The sequence below is a fragment of the Rhinoderma darwinii genome, chromosome 3, assembly GCF_050947455.1.
Source record: "Rhinoderma darwinii isolate aRhiDar2 chromosome 3, aRhiDar2.hap1, whole genome shotgun sequence".
NCBI lineage: Eukaryota > Metazoa > Chordata > Amphibia > Anura > Rhinodermatidae > Rhinoderma > Rhinoderma darwinii.
Genome location: NC_134689.1, coordinates 298,188,495 through 298,212,281, shown reverse-complemented (window position 1 = coordinate 298,212,281; position 23,787 = coordinate 298,188,495). Strand labels below are relative to the sequence as shown.

General features: G+C 40.6%; 1 protein-coding gene across 1 annotated transcript in view; it reads left to right on the top strand.

The window, feature by feature from the left end:
• Positions 1-244: 244 nt before the first annotated feature.
• Positions 245-23,787, top strand: part of STRC (stereocilin) — a 91,122-nt gene continuing 67,579 nt past the window's right edge. Inside the window, exons 1-5 of the mRNA XM_075855254.1 lie at positions 245-305; positions 1,690-2,754; positions 2,848-2,872; positions 5,339-6,638; positions 11,309-11,371. Of these exons, the coding sequence (XP_075711369.1) occupies positions 245-305; positions 1,690-2,754; positions 2,848-2,872; positions 5,339-6,638; positions 11,309-11,371 (2,514 nt within the window). The remainder of the gene's footprint in view (positions 306-1,689; positions 2,755-2,847; positions 2,873-5,338; positions 6,639-11,308; positions 11,372-23,787) is intronic.

Genomic DNA, 23,787 nt, shown 5'->3' with positions numbered 1-23,787 from the left:
TAGGACTGAGTGTAAATAATGGTTGTAACTCCAGAAACTGCGTAGGTTAGGAAAGCTACTTGTCTTTGATGCTCAGGTGACAGATCCTTCATGTCATGTTACAGATCTTGTTTCCAAAAGTGCGTATTACACTGAAGATGCCCATTGGTTTGTAGTAAGACAAAGCTCAGAGATATGAACCTCTATGTTGCATAGAAATCCTTTTGTTTCCTCCTTCATTGGACCCCTGTAGTGAATACAAGATATGGCTAAACAACTACTCCTTCTGTGGCTCGTGCTGATGTTGTTGCCACTTAAAACCCAAGGTAAAGATAAATATATAATTCTTAGACCAATTAATATCTTTTGTTAGAATTGAGGTTTTCAAAAAACAATATTGACCAATGAAATGTTTCTCGTTGCATGAATTCACTATAGATACGTGCATGTCATAGTGAAATGTATCTTAGCTTTACTATGTTATGGATTGTAATACTGATATCCACTGACAGAAAGAGATGAATGGAAAGGTAATATAGCAGTGAATTGTAACGGTGCTTTTTAGTTCTATGTTACTAAACCATTTTAGTAACTTGGAAAGTTGTTGGGTTTAGTCCTGTTTTAGTCTTGTATTATTGATCAAATGACATTTTAAAAAATAGAGGTTTTCTTCACACAAAAACTAAAAATTCAATTTAAACAAATAAACTTAGCAAATATTAACCACCTCTATTCTCCTGATATCTGTTTTGAAGGAGCATGAAAACAAAGAAACATTTAGGAGTAGTTACTCTTTATATATGTTTATACATACATGCACTCTTTTATGTCATGATAAAAAAAGAAAAGTATCTTACTATTAGTTGTTGCTATTGGCTGTCGAGGGGCAGTTCTAACATCTCATTCTTGAAGTAGAGTGGTGGTCACCATTAATAGTGGATCTCATGGAGACATTATCTGCAAAAAAACAAATTAAAAAAAGAAGTAGAGTAAGCATTTTGGATAGTAAGTTTTAATTTTAAAAATTAACATAATTAAGTAAACCCAGTTATATTGTGCTTCTCCGAGCATAATAAGTTACCCTGACGGTAGCAAGTCATATTTTTTAGTTTTTTTTAAACTTAATTATAAATAATTTTCAATATGAATATTGGATTATAGAGAAGAAGAGGAGCACAAGCGGAATTCATTTATTTGGGGTTTATACAATATGGGCTGCTCTTTTCACACTTTGAATCAACTTGCCTTAGAGGTCACTGATATGGGAAAAGGTTCAGCGATATGTGTGTAAGGCTAAATTCACACCATGACTGCAGTGTGTTCAGCATATACAGCAGGAAAATCTCACAACGCATACAAGCACAATGTTGCATACAGTACGTCTGGGGCATATGTGAAAGTGACAGTGACATTTAATTGCCAAACATGCTCACTTAGACTAAAAGGGCTACGAGCAACATGTACTGCACATTGAGTTTGCGCGGTGAATGATATATATATATATATATATATATATATATATATATATATATATATATACGTAATATATTTCTCTGTTTACCCATGAAATAATGTTTTATTTTGTATAAAAAAAATTAATACATGTAAAGTGTCAATAATCTAAAGTCTGTGGGATTACTTACTTTTATTGATATATAATATTCATAATGTGTATGGTGTTGAATATATTTGTCTTCTTGCCTAATACAGGGAACCAAGTATTAGAGCAAAGCAGTTTTGAAAAGATCCTTTCTATCTGGAAGTTGAAATTTAGGCATCCTCCTTCCATTGTGTCTCATTTGAAGACAAAACTAAATGCTGTGGATATACAAACTTTACTGGATACAATGGCACTGAAGTTTGAGTCACTGTGGACTACACCAGATCGTGCTCCATCATTCTTCAATTCTCCAAAGAACAAAGTAAAGCAAAATCGTCTGTCTGAATTCCTACACAACATTTCATCATATTTGCAGAATCAAGAACCTCATGAGCAAGAGGCAGAAAGATGGGACAAGCTAGTAAATCAGTTTCTCCAGGTTCCAGCAGAAAGGTCTTCAGCGTTACCACTTATTAAGCTTCAAGACTTTCTTGTCTCTCTGAGAGGAAGTCAGAATTGGAGTGCTGTCCTAAGCTTCATCCAGAGCATTTTTCAATCCATTAGCAGCAGCCAGAATGCTGTTCAGCTCTTAGGACAGAACTGGGAAATGCTCAGCGGGCTTCTGGATACACTGTTTCAAGTTTTCCTAAGCGGTACCATAACTCAGACCAGTACAACACTTCAAGGAGTTTTATGTTCCCTTATGGGTCATCGTAACTGTAGTTTTCTCCTTGACCAGTTTGTAAGACTTCTGCTACCATTAGAGACCAATAGTTGGAAACCAGTAGTGAATGTACAGTCTGGATCTTCTGTTGCGTCACATGGGAATTATAGGCCTTTTAGCATGCTTACTCAATCCTTAAAAGAAAAAAACTCCAACTCTAGTAGACCGAGTTCTGGGTCAGCGCAAGAGGAAGTACAAAATGTCTTAGAAATATTATATCGTTCCAGGGAGAAGGAAAAAGGAACCAAAGTTGTTGACTCAGATAGGGCTCCAGAGGATGTTGTTTGGGAAGTATTAGAAGACTTACGATACACTCTTATGAAAAAGATGGAGAGGTCTGTATATGATAACTTGAATAGCAAAGTTTCCCGCATGGCTGGGACATTGATGCATAGGGTGTCTTCAGTAATTGGGATACCCCATGCTGATCAGAATGGAAGATGCTTGGTAGGTGAGTCATGAATCTGAGCACCATAATGACCAGTTTTGCCGTTTGACAAGTTCAGATGCTTACAGTACCATTTTTTTTTTTTTCATTTAACAGGTAACCTACAACAATTACTCTTGTGGTAAGTTTAAAAGACAACATTTCAGCAATGCATAAGGGATCTTTGGCAATATACTTCAGTGTGTTCCTCAAGACAAATATGGCTCCTAATAAATGAAAATAATTTTAATTCAATTCAATTCTACCTAGTCCTGTCAATTGAAAGGAAGAGGGGTGTGAGAAATTGACACAATGGGGCTATCAAAAGCAGGGAAAAAGTTGTGAAGGATTTGCCTGACACAGCTTCTGTGTTGACGCCTGTGGTTAATCAGCCTACATCTGTTCCTAGGTCTGCTAGAGATACTCGATCTGCTACCACTCAGGCTGGTAGGCTGAGGAGTGGGAGAGCCTATCGCAGCCTGGCCAGACGGTTCTATCTCCCACCCTTGGTCTACTTATACCTTCATTTGCTGCTTGTCCTTTGCCTGTGATTCTCTTGTTTCCTGGCTCTGCTGTTACCATTGACCTCTGCTTCATATTGACCCTGGCTTGACTGACTATTCTCCTGCTCTGCATTTGTTACCACGTACACTCCTGGTTTGACTCGGCTCGTCCACTACTCTGTTGCTCACGGTGTTGCCGTGGGCAACTGCCCCACATTCCTTTGCTTTTGTGTTCCCTTGTCTTGTTTGTCTGTCGTGCACATATTGAGCGTAGGGACCGTCGCCCAGTTGTACGCCTTCGCCTAGGATGGGCTGTGCAAGTAGGCAGGGACTGAGTGGCGGGTAGATTAGGGCTCACCTGTCTGTCTCCCTATCCTGACATTACAAAAGTTCTCCCCATCATTTTCTACCCTCTCAAATTCTGACTCTTTTAAGCCTAAAATCTCCACCTCATTCCTCCTACACAATTGTTAATTTTCAAATATTCTGACTAGATTGTAACATACACAGAATCATTATCTCTTCTATTCTGTGTTCAAACTGCGCTCGCGTTTCAGCACATATTGTTGTCCTTGTCTCACCAGGAGCTCTAGAAATAAAAATAAAAAAATAGCATCCAGCACTGATTTGTTTTTAGGCCATGTTCACACACACTTTTTTGTTGAGTTTACAATACACTCCAAAAACGCCATAAAAAACTACTCCGTGGAGACAAGAGGTGGGATGTCTGCCCATCATACGGTAATGTCCTATTCTAAGGATAGGCCATCAATGTAAAATACTGGAAAAACTTTTTAAGTTTCGTCTTTTGACTTGAAGTAACTTACTGGAATATCTTATATTCATATGAAATTAAAGGTATATTCCAATCAATAGTTCTATCTTCTAAAACTAGCATTAAGTTAATTTTTTGTACTATGAGAAGCAAAGAGAAGTCCATATTCACTAGATGACTCTCATGCCCTAATGTTCTAAATAACTGTCTTCATCCTTGATAAGTTAGCAGCTCTACACCAATAAAAGTCCATAAAAATTATAATAAACTAAAATGTGGAAAATATGAACATAAAAAAAAAGAATGTTCAAGAAGTAGAAATCATTGAAATCAGTCAAAGGGAAGGTGTCATGATTTTTTAATTATTATATTGCTTTTAATATAATGTAAACAAAAATTTTATTTACTTGTGTTGTCACTTTCTACTTTTTAATGTATTAATACTTTTACTTCTCTATGGGGCTGCCATTTTTTTCCCATCTCTGTATGTGTCGATTAACGACACATACAGAGCTGCTATACGTGACATACAACCCCATAGAGAATGCGAACGGGAGCCGTTCCATTCTCAGAAGCGTGCGCCGTCTGTGTGTGAACTGCGCATGCGCAGTTCCCACACAGACCAGAACGGAGCTCGTTCGTAAAGCGAAATCCAGTGCCATTTTCATGTGGAACGGAAGCCGCTGCCGGACAGTAAGATGACGACATCCGGCCGCTGCTTCCGGCCATATGTTCAACGAAGGCGCAAGGACGAGTAGCGTAGGCGGCAAGAACTTTGGTAGACCAGCGGTGGCAGGAGCAGGAGTAGGTAATTTATGTTCGTGTATGATGTGCGACTGTGTGATACTGTCTGCTGAGCCCTGTATCTAATCCCATCATGTGCAGTCACTCAGAAAATGACGGCACACAGTGTAGGAGGTTTGAAGACATTCAAACCCCTCCCTCTCCTGGCACTAGCCAGAAGAAGGGAGGGGGAATTGTATGAGGACACTAGAGGAGAGTGTGTGTACCCCAAATTTGCAGCATAAATCAATGAGGCTGCTTTACCACAGTGACCATGCTGCAATTTTGGGAACTGCTCCCTCTAGTGGCCTGCACATGGAAATGTTATAAATTAGAATCTAATTTATAATATTTCCTGGCTTGTGAAAAAATTAAACAAATTAAAACAATGTGTAATCACATATATACTAATTGTTTAACTGAAAAAAAATTTGTACAAATTTCTAGCGACACATTCTCCTTAAGAACATATCAAAGTTAATCTGTGACAACTTATGATAGATATGTGTTTAAGTAGATAAATAAATTGCAGTTTTTTGTTATACAGGGGCATACAACACAATATTACTTGGAATACCCAGTCTCTTGGATTTGCATCAACAAGTTTCCCATCCGCTCCCCCGATCCTGAAATGCAGTAAGCCTGCTGGGAAAATTTTGGACACAGCACATCATATAACAAAGAGGTCACAGATGGATTTTTGGGAAGAGCCACAACCTTATACTGAAGTTTTAGAGGCTGTATGTAATGACACAATCCCGGGGCTACCAGGTGTATCCAACTTCACAGTGTTTCTTTATTGTACTGTTTATAATGCTACAGGATACTCTGTAGACTCGTCTTATGATTTACGGGCTGCTTGCTCTGATGCAGCTTGGTACCTAACATCCATGGAAGAAGACTCTTTTTGGGTATGGGTGTGCAGGGAATACTTCCCACTTGAATTTAATATCACTGTTTGCAAAAACACATCATTTCCCAAACACAACCAAGAATCTACATTAATATCTGACCTATGCACTAATGTTTACAATGGCTCTGAGGCGATCAGGGAACTAAGGAACAACATTCGATGTTCCGATATGTGGCAAGGTGTATCCATGAACCCCAAGGCTTTAAAAACATGTCTATTTGAAAATAAAACAATCATGATGGAGAAATTGTGCAGTATCGACTCATTATCTGGCATGTCGGAAGACAGTAGAGCGTGGGTGTCCAGACTTTGTAATAGACAGATGGTAAAAACACATATGGTAAATATAACCAGCTTTTCCTGCAATTACAAGACATGGGACATCAACACTTTCAGCAATGTTACCTTGGTGGAAGAATGTAAGGGGATAAACATTCAAGATTTTACGGATCTTGTGTGCAAAAACGCCTCTTTGTATTTTGCCCTGAAATTAATTCATCCCTGGATTGTGGATCAGTGTTGGAAAAACATTTCACTAGATGGCAAATGTTTCCTTCAGAGACTCGCAGATGTTTTACCACTGTCCTCAAGCTTTGATTCCTCACAACTATGCAGAAATCCTATCTCCTACATCATGGGCCTGGTTTCTCAGCTTTCCCAGTGTGACAGTGAATCCTATGGCTGGGCTTCAAATGTACAGTATCTCCTTAAGGTGTTGGATTTTCTCTTCTCTCTCTCAGACTCGGATCAGATAGGTAAGGAAACAAGGGATAGACTTGGAGAGGCCATTCTCCTCTCTAGCCTCCTGGATAATACCTCTTTCTGGACTTCTTTCAAGATGAACTCCTCAATGAGCATCCTGCAGACTGTCGAACTATATCTAGAAAAAGAGAGCAGTGAATCTGACAAGGAGGATCTCCTTAGCTGCTTTAGTGTGAGTTATATTTTTCCATTCAGATGATTTTATTTAAATGTTGCTTTCATATCTAAAAGTGAGTACTTTTTTAGGGTAATTTCTCAGACAGTTGATACATATTTTATATATTTGCTTATTTATAAAAATATTTCCATAACTGCTGAGTACTTGAGTTACTTAGAGGAACATATCGATCACAAAAAGATAAAGGAGCACCAAACCAGCAGAATACCAGGGGCACGGCATGGCGAAAAGTTCCAGGATCATGGGTAATGTACCCTTCTGAATTTCCTATGCCATCATTCATGTTTAATGGTAAAATGCCAGAGTTTAGTGGAAGGTAGATAGACTATCTGAGAAGGGATCTTGGCCTCCATTACCACAATGTATTATAGAACTTCAGCCAATGGTTTTTATGATTCCTACTCATACTCTTCCATATGCACCTGCCGTTCTGTTTGGAATTATACTTTGTCTATCTATATTGTCTATCTATATTGTTTGGCAACTAATTTTAATAGGACTTTAACACCTTAAAGACCAGGCCAATTTGAGGTTTTCATTTTCGTTTTTTCCTCCCCGCCTTCCAAAAGCCATAACTTTTCTATTTCTTTGTCGACATAGTCGTATGAGGTCTTTATTTTTTGCGGGACAAGTTGTAGTCTTTCATGGCACCATTTATTGTACCGCATAATGTACTGGAAATCTGCAAAAAAAATATTTGTGGGGTGAAATGGGCAAAAAACAACGATTACACCATTTTTTAGGGGGTTTTATTTTTACGGCATCCATCAGGCGGTAAATTACGGCGATACCAAATTTATACGTTTTGTTTTATGTTTTACCACTTTTAAAAAAATAAAACTATTTGCTAAAAAAAAAAAAAATGTTTTGTGTCGCCATATTCTGAGAGCCATTACTACTTTTCCATCAATTTAGAGGTGTGACGGCTTAAGTTTTGCGGGGGGAGCTGTAGTTTTCACCGATACCATTTTGGGGTACATGTGACGTTTTGAGCACTTTTTATTTCTTTTTTTTTGTAGCGCTAAGGTGACTAAAAAACAGCAATTTGCATGTTTTATATATATATATATATATATATATATATATATATATATATTTTACGTCATTGATGGAGCGTGTTAAATAACACTATATTGTGATAGTTCGGACCTTTACAGACGTGGCGATACCAGTTATGTTAACTTTTCTTTTTTTTAACATTGCTTTAGGGGAAAAAAAATTTATTTAAGTGTTTTTTGTTTTTTTTATTAGTCCCCTAGGGGAATTGAAGCAGCGTAAACGGCCAATCGCGCCTTGGGGGGGGGGCGCAATGGCATGTTTGAGGGGGCGCCCCCCTGATTCTAACAAATTAAATGCTGCGGTCGCGATTGACCGCGGCATTTATGGTGTTTTATTGATTCCGCTCACTGCAGGGAGGTGTCGGCTGCATGTAACAGCCGTCACCCGCTGTGTATGGAGCGAGCTCAGCCCGTGAGCTCGCTCCATAGTTCCCCTTAACCCTCATCACGTACAGTTACGGTATTTTTGCGTGTAGGGGTTGATGGCCAGTACGTGACATGTCGTTAAGGGGTTAAAGTCAAAGCCATTTTTATTTTTTTTCGTTTAAATTTTTCGCTCCCAGCTTTCCAACTTTGAATCCGCCCATTGCAGTGAGATGTCAGCTGTGTAACACAGCCGTCACCCGCTGAGTGGGGAGCGCGCTGAGCCCGTGAGCCCGCTCCATACTTCCCCCTTAACCCTTTCAGGATGCAGCCCTTTTTCAAATTTTCACTTTTGTTTTTTTCTCCCCACCTTTCAAAAGCTATAATTTTTTTATTTTTCCGTCTATATCGCCATATGAGGGTTTGTTTTTTCCAGGACAAGTTGTAGTTTTTCATGGCACCATTTATTGTACTGCATAATGTACTGGGAAGCTGAAAAAAAAATATTTGTGGGGTGAAATGGGCAAAAAACAGCGATTATGTCATATTTTGGGTGGTTTTGTTTTTACGCCATCCATCAGGCGGTAAAAACTACATATTCACCTTATTCTACAGGTTGATATGATTACGGCCATACCAAATTTATATGTTTTGTTTTATGTTTTACCACTTTTAAAAAAATAAAACCATTTGCTAAATTGAAAAAAAACTTTTGTGTCACCATCTTCTGAGAGCCATAACTATTTTTCCATCAATTTAGCGATGTGATTGCTTAAGTTTTGCAGGGCGAGCTGTAGTTTTCACTGATACCATTTTGGGTTATATGCGACTTATTGATCATTTTCTATTTCATTTTTTTGGAGCACTAAGGTGACCAAAAAAATGCAATTTGCGTGTTTTATATATATATTTTTTACAGCATTCACCATGTGATAGTTCGGACTTTTAAGGACGCGGCGATACCAGTTTTGTTAACTTTTATTTTTTTTAACATTGATTTAGGGGAAAAATGTGAAATGTTTTTTTTTTTTAACTTTTAATACTTTATTGTTTTTGGAACATAACAAAAATCTTTATTTAACTGTTTTTTATTAGTCCCCCTAGGAGACTTGAAGCAGCGATCATTGGATCGCTTGCATGATAACCTGCAATACTAATGTATTGCAGTATATCGTGATTCTGACAGTCTGCTTTTGAAGCCCTGCCGGAGGCAGAGCTTCAAAGGAGTACAAAGATGGCGGACCTGGGGGCTATTGTTTGCGTGTTTGAGGGGGCTCCCCCCTGATTCTAACACTTTAAATGCCGCGGTTGTTATTGATCGCAGCATTTAAGGTGTTAAAAGGGCGGAATCAAAGTGAACTTTGATTCTGCTCATTGCAGGGAGGTGTCGGCTGCGTGTAACAGCCGTCACCCGCTGTGTATGGAGAGAGCTGAGCCCGTGAGCTCACTCCATAGTTCCCCTTAACCCTCATCACGTACAGTGACGTGATTTTGCCTGAATGGGGTTGTCGGTCAATACGTGACATGTCGTTAAGGGGTTAAAGTCCAAGCCATTTTTTTGTTTTTCCGTTTTCATTTTTCACTCCCCGATTTCCAAAAGCCATAACTTTTATTTTTACGCCAATTGAACAGTGTGAAGGCTTATGTTTTGCAGAAGGAATTAATATTTTTTTATTGGCACCATTTAAAGTACCATATAATGTACTCGGAAACTGAAAAAAAAAATATTTTTTGGGGTGGAATTGGCAAAAACTGAGATTTCTCCATGGTTTTTTGGGTTACGTTTTTACGGCTTTCACTGTGCGGTAAAAACGTCCACTTAAATTTATTCTGCTGGTCAATACAGTGGTAACAAATTTACAATTTTTTTTTATTTTTTACTACTTTTACAAAGTAAAAAGAATTTGTTAAAAAAAAAAAATTGTTCACTTTTTTATTTTGTAGTCGATTGAGCAGTGTAAGGTCTTATTTTGTGCGGGATGAGCTGTAGTTTTTATTGGTACCATTGTTTGGTACATACGATTTTTTGATCGATATTTATGACATATTTGGCATTTTCTTTAAAAATTGCGCTATGGTGACCAAAAACAGCAATTGTTTTTAAACAGCGTTCACCGTGCGGCATAAATAATGTTATATTATAATAGATCGGACTTTTACAGACGCGGTGATACCAATTTTGTTTATTTTTTAATTTTTTACTTTACATTATTGGAAAAATGGGAAAAGGTTTTTTTTTTGTACTTTCATTTTTATTTTTTTTTCACTACTGAAAACTTAATTCATTTTTTTTACACTTTTTAGATACACTGCAATATATATGTATTTCAGTGTATTGTAATTTTTACAGGCTCCTGTAATTTTTACAGGCTTAAATGAGGGAGGAAGAAGGCAAAGCTGGGGGCCTTCATTAGGCCCCCAGGCTGCCATGACATGTATTGGCACCCCGCAATTGCATCGCAGTGGGGGGTGATGGGATGTCAGAGGGGGGCGCCCCATCTTTGTAGCGACCGTGGCATCTAAGTGGTTAAACGGCCAGGAACAGCGCAATCTATATACCTGACCGTTGGAATGAGGTGTCAACTGTAATACACAGCTGACACCTGCAGCGTATGGAGCGCTCCATACTTCACTCCCGCACCATGACATGCAGTTACGTCATGGTGTGTTACGGGGTTAATAAACTTTTTTGTGATTTTTTTATTCATATTCTGGTAGTTTAGTCCTCCTTTCTTTTTTTGTGATCGATTATTCTGTGGAGTTTCTGCCGTGGTATAAGTGGGGGACAATTAAATATTGGTGTTTACTGTGCCCAGCCCCATCGCTTATTGTCATGTGAGCTTAGCGTTTGCTCAGAGGAACATATGTATGAAGACCTCTGCTGAAATATGAATTATTGCTTTCGCCAATTATGTGTTCCAATTTTAGTAAGTAAGCCCCACTGTATTTACATTTTATATCTGACAATAGTGTTGATCAGTGCGATTACAATGGGATAGATAGGGAGTCTATTGTCTATTAGAAACGCCTCAACTGACAATAAAAATATTTTGTTTTTTATTATAATTAGACTTTAAAACTTTATAAAATGATTAGGTTTTTACAAAACCTTACTATGCCTACAATGCCCACTCACCATTTTATAGCCAGAAATGACTAAAGAAGAAAGGCTGCATCTTAAAGACCCTTTAAAAGGTAATGTGTAAAGTACAACATGTTCATGTATATATTTTTGTTTGATAGCCTGTACTATGGGACCTGATCCAAAAGGAGGAAAATGCCACTGCGTTCGAAATTATCCTCCAGGTATTGTGCCTATATGTGTATTTCGATTTAAGAAACCATTTTGGTTATGTACATATTTATCCTTTACTAATGCGGTATAAATACATATTTTATATAACTTCTGTCTTAGATACAAATAGGAGACCACAAGCTTTTCATCACTTATGATTCGTTCACATCTGCGTCGGGACTCCGTTCATGGGTTCCGTCTGAGCTTTCTGTCAGGGGAACTTATGAACGGAATCCAAACTGAAACAAACGAAAACCATGGGTTTCCGTTTGCATCATCATTAATTTCAATGGTGACGGATCTCGTGCAAATGGTCATTTTGACGGAATGAATAGCGCAGTTGACTACGGTATTGATTCATTCAAAACGACGGAACCCTTAAACAACGGTAACAAACGGAAACCATTTGCTCCAGATCCTTTACCACTGAAATCAATGGTGGTGCAAACAGAAACCTATGGTTTCCATACAATACAACCCCTATAAATCACCCCATTTTAAAAACTGCACCCCCTCAAAGTATTCAAAACAGCATTTATAAAGTTTCTTAAGCCTTTAGGCATTTCACAAGAATTAAAGCAAAGTAGAGGTGAAATTTACAAATTAATTTTTTTTTGCAGAAATTCATATTTCATTTATTTTTTCTGTAACACAGAAGGTTATACCAGAGAAAGCAACTCAATATTGATTGCCCCTATTGTTTTTAGAAATATCCTACATGTAGCCCTAGTATGCTAATGTACTGAAGCACAGACCACGGAAGCAAAGAAGCACCTACTGGGGCCTATTTTGGGGCCTTCTTTTTATTAGATTATAGATTATATTAGATTATATTTTAGGCACCATGTCAGGTTTGAAGAGGTCTTGTGATGCCAAAACAAAGGAAACACCCCCAAAAGACCCCATTTTGGAAACTACACCCACAAGGAATTAATTTAGTGAGCATTTTGACCAGACAGGTGTTTCATAGATTTTATTAGAATTTGGACGTGAAAATGAACATTTTTATTTTTTCCAATAAATTCTAGTTTTAGCTAAAAAAACAACAATGTCCACAAGGAATAAAGAATAAAAATACCCCCAACATTTGTAAAGCAACTTCTCCAGAGTACGGAAATATCTCATATGTGGTCATAAACTGCTGTTTGGGCACACAGTAGGGCTCAGAAGAGAAGGAGCGCCATTTGGCTTTTGTAGTACAGATTTTGCTGGATTGGTTTCTCGGCACCATGTAGCTTTTGCAAAGCCCCTAAGGTACAAGTACGGTGGAGACTACCCAAAGTGACTCCATTTAGGAAACTACACCCCTTGAGGAATTTATCTAGGGTGTAGTGAGCATTTTGACCCCACAAGTGTTTCATAGATTTTAATAGAATTGGGCAGTGAAAATAAAAAAAATTACTTTTCTTCAATAAGACATAGTTTTAGCTCACATTTTTTCATTTTCTCAACAAATAAAGGAAAAAAAGAACCCCAACATTTTTAAAAGCAACTTCTCTGGAGTACAGAAATACCCCATATATAGTCAAAAACTGCTGTTTGGGCACACGGCAGGGCTCAGAACAGAAGGTGCACCATTTGGCTTTTGGAGTACAGATTTTGCTGGATTGGTTTCTTGGCAGCATGTCGCTTTTGCAAAGCCCCTGCGGGACCAAAACAGTGGTAACTACCCAAAAGTGACTCCATTTGGGATACTACACCCCGTGAGCATTTTGACCCCACATGTGCTTCATAGATTTTATTAGAATTGGGCAGTGAAAATAATATATATTTTTTCCAATAAGATGTAGATTTAGCTCTAAATTTTTAATTTTCTCAACATATAAAAGGAGAATGAAAAGAAATTAGAACAGGGAGTCACAATGCCACAAGTAATAGAAAAGGGTATACATTTTATTTATTACGATATCATAAAGAAATACAAAAACAAAGCCAGGATCTAAAACAGAGTCTATATGTGGACCACTCAAAAAGATAGTAATATCACCAAGGGTATGATGTTAATATCACACACTAACAAAGTGTGTGCACCAGGCAGCAAAAAAATCCATTAATCAATTGTGTACAGTTATAGTATCTCATATCTAAAACATAAGCGGAGGTTAACAACAAGTAACACTTGGGTGTCGGAAAATTTCAGACATGAAAGACATTAGAAAAAACAGTCTGCCAAAAGTGCCGGACACAGGTCAAGGAGAAATGCCCTGGGATGACCTGAGATGTAAGTCTAAGGTATATCCAGGGGGGGCCAGTGTAACGAATCTTACCCATAGGAGTGGAAATAGTAAGGTGGTCCACAAAGTGAGACAATTCCCCGATGAGCGTTTCGCTAGTACAGCTTCCTCAGGTTGTATTAAACAATGTGTATCATGTCCTGTTTATATCTAGTGTCCAAGTTAGTCAGCGGGTGTATTCCGGCGTATCGGACCAACTGGTCTACGGCGAATGTGCGTGATTGTATCTGAGGCTGCGGGAACTCTGTCGCCTGTTGTCACACCGCTACTGCGTGTGCGCATCTCCGAGGCCGCGTCTCTAAGGAGACAGCACAGGCACAGAGCCTGCACAAAAATAGTGTAAGAAATAGAGGACGGGGGGAGGGAGCTGTCTATATAGTCAAATAGACCAACATTATTAATTTCTATCGAAAAGCATGATTAATATCAGCGAGGAAGGGGTCTCTTCTCATAAACATGTTGATAGATGATCGAATAGATATCTGCTGGTCCCTCATAATTTATGCATCGTCACGGACACCCAAAAGTCAGACACTATGAGGATCCTCTAACGAAATCTGAACTTGAACACAAAACAGACAATTAATAACACATATTAAAATAGGACAGATGGAAGGAATTAAAACCATTTAAATTTAAACAAAGGACAGATATGGCCTTATAGAAAGGCAGAAAAACTAAATTTCTCATTGAGGCCGAATGGAGTCATAGTTCCCAAAGTAACGATCCACCTGCATTCCTTCTGTGCGAGTATCATCTTCGCATCTCCACCTCTGACACCACAATGTACCATGTCTATACCCCATGCCAAAAAAGTTTTGGGGTCACATCCATGGTGTAATTTAAAGTGTTTATGGATAGTCTTCAATAGTGTTAGATCATTGCTCTCCTTTGCGGCAATTATGTCTCGTACATACTCACGAATGCGGATTCTGAGTTGTCTAGATGTTAAGCCTACATAAACCTTTGGACACCCACATGTCGCGTAGTAAATGACATGAGTCGTGCTACAAGAGATGCAGTGCAGAATTTTAAAGCGACATCCATTTTTAATGGAGTCAAAAAAGGTTGTCCGTGGTATGTTGGCACATCACATGCCACACAATCACTGCATGGGTAGCAACCTTGAGCCGGATCCCTTGTAGAGAAGAGGTTCGGCTGTGTTTCTATGTAATGGCTTTTAACCAGCATATTTTTAAGATTTTTGCTCCTTCTGGCCGTCATCTGAGGATTTACCGTTAAGGCTGTCATCAAACTGGGTTCCATCTGCAAAATGGGCCAATGTTTTTGTAATATAGATCTCATTGTTTGCCACTGGTTATTATAAGTTGAAATTAATTCTAATTTTATTATTGGCCACATCTTTCTTTTTTGTTACGGTCGGGTGTAACATTTGTTTACGTTCAGTTTTTTTAGCCCGACTGTACCCCTGCTTAATGCATCTCTGACTATAGCCCCTTTCTCGAAATCTATCTTTTAGGTCCTGTGACTGGTTCTCAAATTTTGTCTCAGAAGAGCAGATCCGCTTCATCCTAAGGAATTGACCAACTGGGACAGCCCCGACAGTAGAGTGTACATGTGCCGAGGTGGCATGCAGGAGGGAGTTGACTGACGTCTCCTTCCTAAAGACGTCCGTCTGTAATGCTCCCTCCTCATTGGCCTCAATGGACACATCTAAAAAATCTACCCTGTGTCTATCAAGGATGTAAGTGAGTTTTATGTTCAGAGTGTTAACATTTAGTTCTTGCATGAACCTAATCAGTTGTATTTCTGTGCATTGCCAGATGATGAACACGTCATCAATATAGCGTAGCCAGCACTGCACATGGTCAGCGGTGCGGGCGCCGTCACAATGCAAAATCTGTCTCTCCCAAAATCCGAGGAACAGCTTAGCATATGACATCGCGCATGCCGCGCCCATGGCAGTGCCTTGCTTTTGTACATAAAAAACATCCTTGAAGACAAACAGGTTGTGGGTAAGGACGTCTTCCAACAGTTCAACAACCAAATCACAAACTTGGCTGTCCCAGTTGCTCATTCTCATGAAGAAGCGGACCGCATTGACACCATCATGGTGTCGAATGCTTGTATATAATGACTCCACATCGGCCATTACTAGGAGCATATATGGCTCTAGAGATATCCCATCAATTCTTGTCAAGTACGTTGGTGGTATCTTTCACATACGAGGATAAACATTCGACCAGTGGCTTCAAATAGAAGTCAATGAACCTACATACAGGATCACATAGACCCCCGATTCCCGACACTTTTGTTCTTCCATTATAGCTCGCGTCCTCCCTACATGGTATCCATGTACTTAATTCACTGGAATTTTTGTTTTTATTCTATATTTACTTTTATTTTTCTTATTGCATTATTCACAAATTCGCGATCTATCTATGGCTATTTGTATTTAATTGTTATTTTTTAAGTACATTTTTTTCACTCTGGTTTTGCCTTTGCACATGCCTCAATTTGTATTCCTACACAACAGAGGTACTTTTTCTGGGATGCACCCAATTTATAATACATAAATTACTAGACTCAACTCTTTATTTGAATTGATGCATATATACAAACGGCATTATCTTGTTCTCTGGGGTCGCACATGCTGCGGTGATATCGAGTGACTGCCCCGTTCCCCTCTCATCAATACACAGGCTCTGCGCCTGCGTGTGACGGCAGGCGACGGAGGTTTCGCGGCCTCAGATACAATTACGCGCAACTTTTAAATCAAATAAATCTTTAATTAGTTGGGTAGAATCTTTTAAATATGATGGCAAAGTGAGTACGAAGGGTTGGAGGTGCAGGTCCACAAAGTGGGAAAGGTTGCTTGTGAGTGAACCTATTCCCGAAATAATGGGACGTCCAGGGGGATCTGTAAGTGTCTTGTGGATTTTGGGGAGGTGATAGATGAAGGGCATATTGGGAAAGGGAACCTGCAAAAAACGCTTTTCTTTTTTCGTAAGTAATCCATCCTGGGCAACTGCCTCTATCAGAGTTTTGTATTCATATATATAGGTGGGGAGTGGGTTCGTAGCCAATTTACAATAAAAGGTATTGTCACTTAAGATTCTCATTGTTTCTTCTAAGTATTTGTTTTTGTCTTGAATTACAATGCCACCCCCTTTGTCTGCGGGGCGGATGACAATTTCCCCATTTTTTTGAAGGGATTTAATGGCCCTTCTTTCATGTATAGTGAGATTATCTGGGTGATTGTGTGGATTCTCTAATGACCTAAACTCATTGCTGACTAATGTTGAGAAGGTTTCTACAAGGGAGCCTTGGTGATGGGCTGGATAAAAATAAGACTTAGAGTGAACGTCCACTGGGATAGCAGTTAGAATGGGGTTAATTGTATATTGATCCATTATTATTGTAGGTGGTATGATAGGTTTCTCTATGGCAAAATGTCTAATTAGAGTGAGCTTCCTTATGAACCTATTAAGATCCATAAATAGTTCAAAGTTGTCTGGTGAGGCTGTGGGGCAAAAAGATAAACCTTTATTGAGTAAGTTTGATTCATAGATATTTCAAGTGTATGATGAAAGATTGAAAAGTTTTACTGTTTGATCCGATTTCTCTTTGTGTTCAGTGTTGGGCAGTGATTTGTTGCGTTTTTTACCTCCTCTCCGACCTCTATATCTGTGTCTAATTTTTTTTTTCTTTCCTGTTAATTTGAACTCACTCTGGTATATAAGTGTCAGAAGTGCAATGTGTACACGGCCTGAGGAAGACGCTTGTTCAGCGTCGAAACGCGTAGCCACGTCTTGTTCTAAATAAAAGATATTATCATATCTGGACTCTACCACCTTGTCATTCCGTGATTTTACCACGCAGCAGCGCCTCCAGATGATCCATTTTTTTCCTTCCTTTCTTCACTAGATATAAACAGGACATGATACACATTGTTTAATACCCCCTGAAGTATCTGTACTAGCGAAACGCGCGTGGGGGCGTTCTCTCACTTTGTGGACCACCTTACTATTTCCACTCCTGGGTAAGATTCGTTACACTGGCCCCCCTGGATATACCAGGTTGGCATAGACTTACATCTCCGGTCATCCCAGGGCAATTCTCCTTGACCTGTGTCCGGCACTTTTGGCAGACTGTTTTTTCTAATGTCTTTCATGTCTTAAATTTTCTGACACCCAAGTGTTACTTGTTGTTAACCTCACCTTATGTTTTAGATATGAGATACTATAACTGTACACAATTGATTAATGGATTTGTTTGCTGCCTGGTGCACACATTTTGTTAGTGTGTGATATTAACATCATACTCTTGGTCATATTACTATCTATTTGAGTGGTCCACATATAGACTCAGTTTTACATCCTGGCTTTGTTTTTATATTTCTCTTTTTTATGATATCGTAATAAATAAAATTTATACCCTTTTCTATTACTTGTGGCGTTGTGACTCCCTGTTCTCATTTCTTTTCATGATATATTGGAGTTTGCTATTCTCTGTTTATATTTTGGAGGTGCATCAACACTTTCTTGGCTACACCTAACCAGTCACTTGACCTGTGAGACGTATGTTGATATAAAAGGAGGAAAAGCACCCCAACATTTGTAAAGCAATTTCTCCCAAGTACGGCAATACCCCATATATGGTCAAAAACTGCTGTTTGGGCACACAGTAGGGCTCAGAAGGGAAGGAGCGCCATTTGGCTTTTAGAGTGCACATTTTGCTAGATTGATTTCTGGGCTCTATGTCGCATTTGCAAAGCCCCTGTGGGACCAAAACAGTGGAAATCCCCCAGAAGTGACCCCATTTTGGAAACTACACTCCTCAAGATATTCACCTAGGGGTGTAGTGAGCATGTTAACCCCGCAGGTGTTTTCTAGAAATTAGTGTGCACTCAATATTGCAGAATGAAAATGGCAATTTTTCCATAGATTTGCCAACATGTGGTGCCCAGCTGGTGCCACCTTGAAAAGACAGCTCTCTAATTATTATGCTGTGTCTCCTGGTTTAGAAACACCCTACATGTGGCCCTAATCTTTTTCCTGGACATTCGACAGGGCTCAAGAGTGAAAGAGTACCATGCGAAATTGAGGCCTAATTTGGCGACTTACAAAGTATTGGTTCACAGTTGCAAAGGCTCTGATGTAACCCCTGAGAAGTTACCCAAGTTTGGAAACTCAACCCTCAAGGCATTTATTAAGGGGTGTAGTGAGCATTGTCACCCCACAGGTCTTTTCCATAAGTGATTGCACTGCGGATGGTGCAAAGTAAATATTTACATTTTTCCCCAGATATGCCATTTCAGTGACAAATATGTCATGCCCAGCTTGTGCCACTGGAGACACACCCCCCAAAAATTGTTAAAAGGTTTCTCCCGGGTATGGCGATGCCATATATCTGAAAGTAAACAGCTGTTTGGACACACTGTAGGGCTCAGAACGGAGGGAGCGCCATTTGGCTTTTGCAGCGCGGATTTTGCTTGGTAATAGTTTTGTTTGAGTATTTCTGGTGTTTATAATGTGGGGGCAGATGTAAGCTGTGCGGATTACATCAGGGCATAATAAGAGGGTATAATAATGGGGTAAAAAAACAAAATAATAATAAATAGATGTGTTGCGCTGTGAAGCATTCCTTTATGCACAGGCCAGTGTCGCACTGATAAATGGTGTTCTCTCGTAGGGTTCATGGACCCATTATTCCCAGCCAAGCCTGCCTTGCTACTGTCCGAGCTGCCACAAGTACCCTATACGAACTATAGAATGTTTCATGCGCCCTGTTGGCCATCTGCTGTACGGCCTAGAGTGAACCTGACGGCCCGCAGCCACGGACATGACAGTATCCCCCCCCTTACGCCCCCTCTTCTTGGGGCCAGTGCGAGAGAGAAACTTCTTCAGGAGGGTAGGAGCATTGAGGTTCTCTTCTTCTGTTCGCCCTCCGTTTCATGCGGTCGACCGCCAGCAGGATGGAGGATCGAGTCTGCTGCCAGATCTGCAGAAAGTCCCTAAAAGCAGTGTCAGCAGCTGGTACCTCGGATGTATCAGGCATCGGGAGACAAATTCGTGGGTGTTGGCCGTAGACAATGAAGAACGGTGTCTTCTGTGTGGACTCGCTAGTGTGATTATTGTAAGAGAACTCAGCCCATGGGAGCAACTGCACCCTGTCATCATGCTGCTTGGAGATGAAGTGGCGTAAGTAGTTCTCCAAGATCTGATTGATCCTCTCGACCTCGACCTGACCATTGGACTGAGGATGGTAGGTTTTGAGAAAAAGTCCAACTTTACACCTAGGAGTCCTCCAATATGCTGCAGCAAGTCGTGCAGGCGGAACATGTGTTGGATAAACAGTTTGGCCAGTTTGAACGAAGTGGGCCATCTTCGAAAATCGATCCACCACCACCCAGACAGTACTGCATCCAGCAGAGAGAGGCAGGTCAGTGATAAAGTTCATAGCTATATGCTGCCAGGGAGCATCGGGCACAGGCAATGGCTCGAGCAGGCCAGTAGGTCTGGAGTGGGCGACCTTGTTAGATGCACACACTGAGCAGGAAGCAACAAAGTCCAAAATGTCCTTGGGAAGCGTGGGCCACCAGAAATGATAGGCAATCAGATCTTGGTTCTTACGGGTCCACGCATGACCTGCCAGTCTAGAGGAGTGTCCCCACGGAGGATTCTCCCTCGGTCAGCCAGGCGCACAAAAGTCCTCCCTGGGGGAATGTCCCCAACTTGCAGGGGATAGACAGAGACAATGCAAAACGTATCAATAATGTTCTGTGGAATTTCCATGGTGTCTTCTGTCTCGAAAGTCCTGGATAAGGCATCGGCCCTCACATTCTTGTCAGCAAGGCGATAATGGAGCTCAAACGGGAACCTGGTAAAGAACAGCGACCACCTGGCCTGACGAGGATTCAGCCGTTGGGCCACCTGGAGACAGGTGAGTTTCTTGTGGTCCGTAAAAATCAGGATGGGATTAGCTGCGCCCTCTAGTAGATGTCTCCACTCCTCCAGGGCCAATTTGATGGCCAGGAACTCCTGATCCCCAATCGAGTAGTTGCGTTCTGTGGAAGAGAAAAGCTTAGAGAAATATCCACAAACTATAGACTTGCCCTTGGAACCTCTCTGGAACAGGAGTGCTCCAGCACCGACAGAGGATGCGTCCACCTCCAACGAGAACTGTAGAGAAACGTCTGGATGATGGAGGATAGAGGCTGACGTGAAGGCACTCTTCAGGTTATTGAATGCGGACACTGCCTCATGAGTCCACACCTTGGCGTTCATACTCTTCTTAGTGAGGTCAGAGATAGGAGATGTCAGTGAGGAGAAGTTTGGAATAAACTGTCTGTAAAAATTAGCAAATCCCAGAAAGCGCTGTATGGCCCTCAAGTCTTGAGGGCGTGGCCATTCGAGGACGGACTTGACCTTTTCAGGATCCATCTTGAGTCCTTGATTTGAGACGATGTAGCCCAGGAAGGGTAGAGTATCTTTCTCAAACACGCACTTCTCCAACTTGGGGTACAGACGATTCTCCCTTAACCGCAGCAAAACTTGACAGACATGTCTCTGATGAGTCATAGGATCTGGAGAAAAAATCAAGATGTCATCAAGATAGACCACAACACAAACATAGAGGAGGTCACGAAAAATGTAATTAACAAACTCCTGGAAGACCGCAGGAGCATTACACAGGCCGAAGGGCATTACTAGGTACAGGGCCGGCCTTAGGTTGAATGGCGCCCTGTGCGGGACTCTCTATTCCCGCCCCCTACACAAACGAAAAATTAACCACATATATAGACACGCTGAAACATATATACCATACATACATAAAGACAGATATTTAGACATACAGGAAAATATACACACACTCATCTGGAATATATACATACAGCTAAATATATAGACGTACAGACACATAAACACACACACACCGGCAGATAAATGCACAGACAGGGACATATACAAATACATAAAAGGCACATATATACAAGCACAAAGACACATTCACAAACAGACCCATGTATACCCAGTACAGATAATGTTGTCGATTTCATCTGCAGCCCTATGTAACACTACAGATAACACACAGTAATAACTCAGTACAGATAATGTAGTAGATAATGCAGCCCTATGTAACACCACAGATAACACAATGATAACTCAGTGATAACTCTCGAAGTACAGATAATGTAGTAGATGTTCCCTGCAGTCCTATGTAACACCACAGATAGCAGAGTGATAACTCTCTGAGAACAGATAATGTAGTAGACGTTACCTGCAGTCCTATGTAACACCACAGATAAGACAGTGATAACTTTCTGAGTACAGATAATGTAGTGAATGTTATCTGCAGTCCTATGTAACACCGCTGATAACACACAGTGATAACTCTCTGAGTACAGATAATCTCGTAGATGATAACTATACCCACAGACACATATAAACACACACACAGAGGCATATATATAAGGGCAGCAGGGTATATAGGAGGCAGCAGGTTATATAACGGGGAGCAGGATATATAGGGGGGAGCAGGATATATAGGGGGTAGCAGGGTATATAGGAGGCGGCAGGGTATATAGGAGGCAGCAGAGTATATAGGGGCAGCAGTGTATATAGGTGGCAGCAGAGTATATAGGAGGCAGCAGAGTATATAGGGGCAGCAGGGTATATAATGGACGGAAGTGTATATAGGAGGCCGCAGGTTATATAGGAGGCAACAGATTGTATAAGGGACAGCAGGATGTATAGGGGGCAGCAGAATATATAGGTGGCAGCAGGATATATAGGGGAAGCAGGGTATATAGGAAGCAGCACGGATATCTTTGTTTTATCTGTTCTACTTTAATATTGAACACACTTTTACAAAGAGACATAAATACATGCAGGCACACACACACACACACACACACACACACACACTCACACTCTGTAACATATACACATACAAACACAGAGACACATACTATATACCCACTACACACATACACTGTAACATATACACATACAAACATAGAGACACATACTGTATACACAGGGAGACACACACTGTAACATCTACACATGCAAACAGAGACACATACTGTATACACAGACACACACACTGTAACATATACACATATAAACACAGAGACACATACTGTATACACAGAGACACACACTGTAACATATACACATACAAACACAGAGACATACTGTATATATACAAACACACACACACGCACACACACACACACACACACACACAGATACACAGAGACACTCACCATCTCTCCATGCTGACAGGCTTCGTGCAGGACGGGCTGTGGGCGGAGCTTCCTCCTCTGCTCCTCGGCTGTTATTTACTCCGTGTAAGAACAGAGCACAGAGTAGAGGCAGAGCCCAGTGGCGCCCCCTACATGCTTGAAGGGGGCAGCGCCCTGTGCGCTCGCACAGTTCGCACACCCCTAGGCCGGCCCTGACTAGGTACTCATAGTGTTCATCTCGGGTGTTAAATGCAGTCTAGTCTTCCATTCGTCACCCCGGCGAATCCTGATTAGGTTGTAAGCCCCACACAAGAAGTCTAGTTTGGAAAAAATCTTGGCACCACGTGTACGATCAAACAATTCAGAGATCAGTGGCAACGGATACTTATTTTTCACCATGATTTGGTTGAGACCCCGGTAGTCAATACAGTGAAGGAGGGAGCCATCCTTTTTTTTTTGATGAAGAAGAACCCGGCTCCAGCCGGGGAGGAAGACTTCCGTATGAATCCCCTCAACAAGTTCTCTTTAACATAGGTGGACATGGACAGAGTCTCTGGCAAGGAGAGAGGATATATCCTACCACGGGAAAGTGATGCACCAGGGATCAGCTCGATAGGACAGTCATACGCCCGTTGTGGGGGCAGTGTCTCCGCCTCCCTTTTGCTGAATGCAGCATAATGACCAGGCAATCCCGCCAATGACCAAGGCAGAGGAGGCTGGACCGAATAAATCTGCACCAGGCATTGGCTGTGACACTCGGGCCCCATTGGAGAACCTCTCCAGAGTTCCAGTCCAAGACTGGGGCATGCAGTCGGAGCCAAGGCAGGCCCAGCAGCATGGGGTTAACGGCCTTGGATAGGACATAGAAAGATAGAATTATAACTAATAGTCTCCAAAAGCAAACAGAATTGTTGGGCTAGGTATTGTTCCAAGGAACATCCTCCCACATATATTAATGAGGCAACTCTATAGTACATAT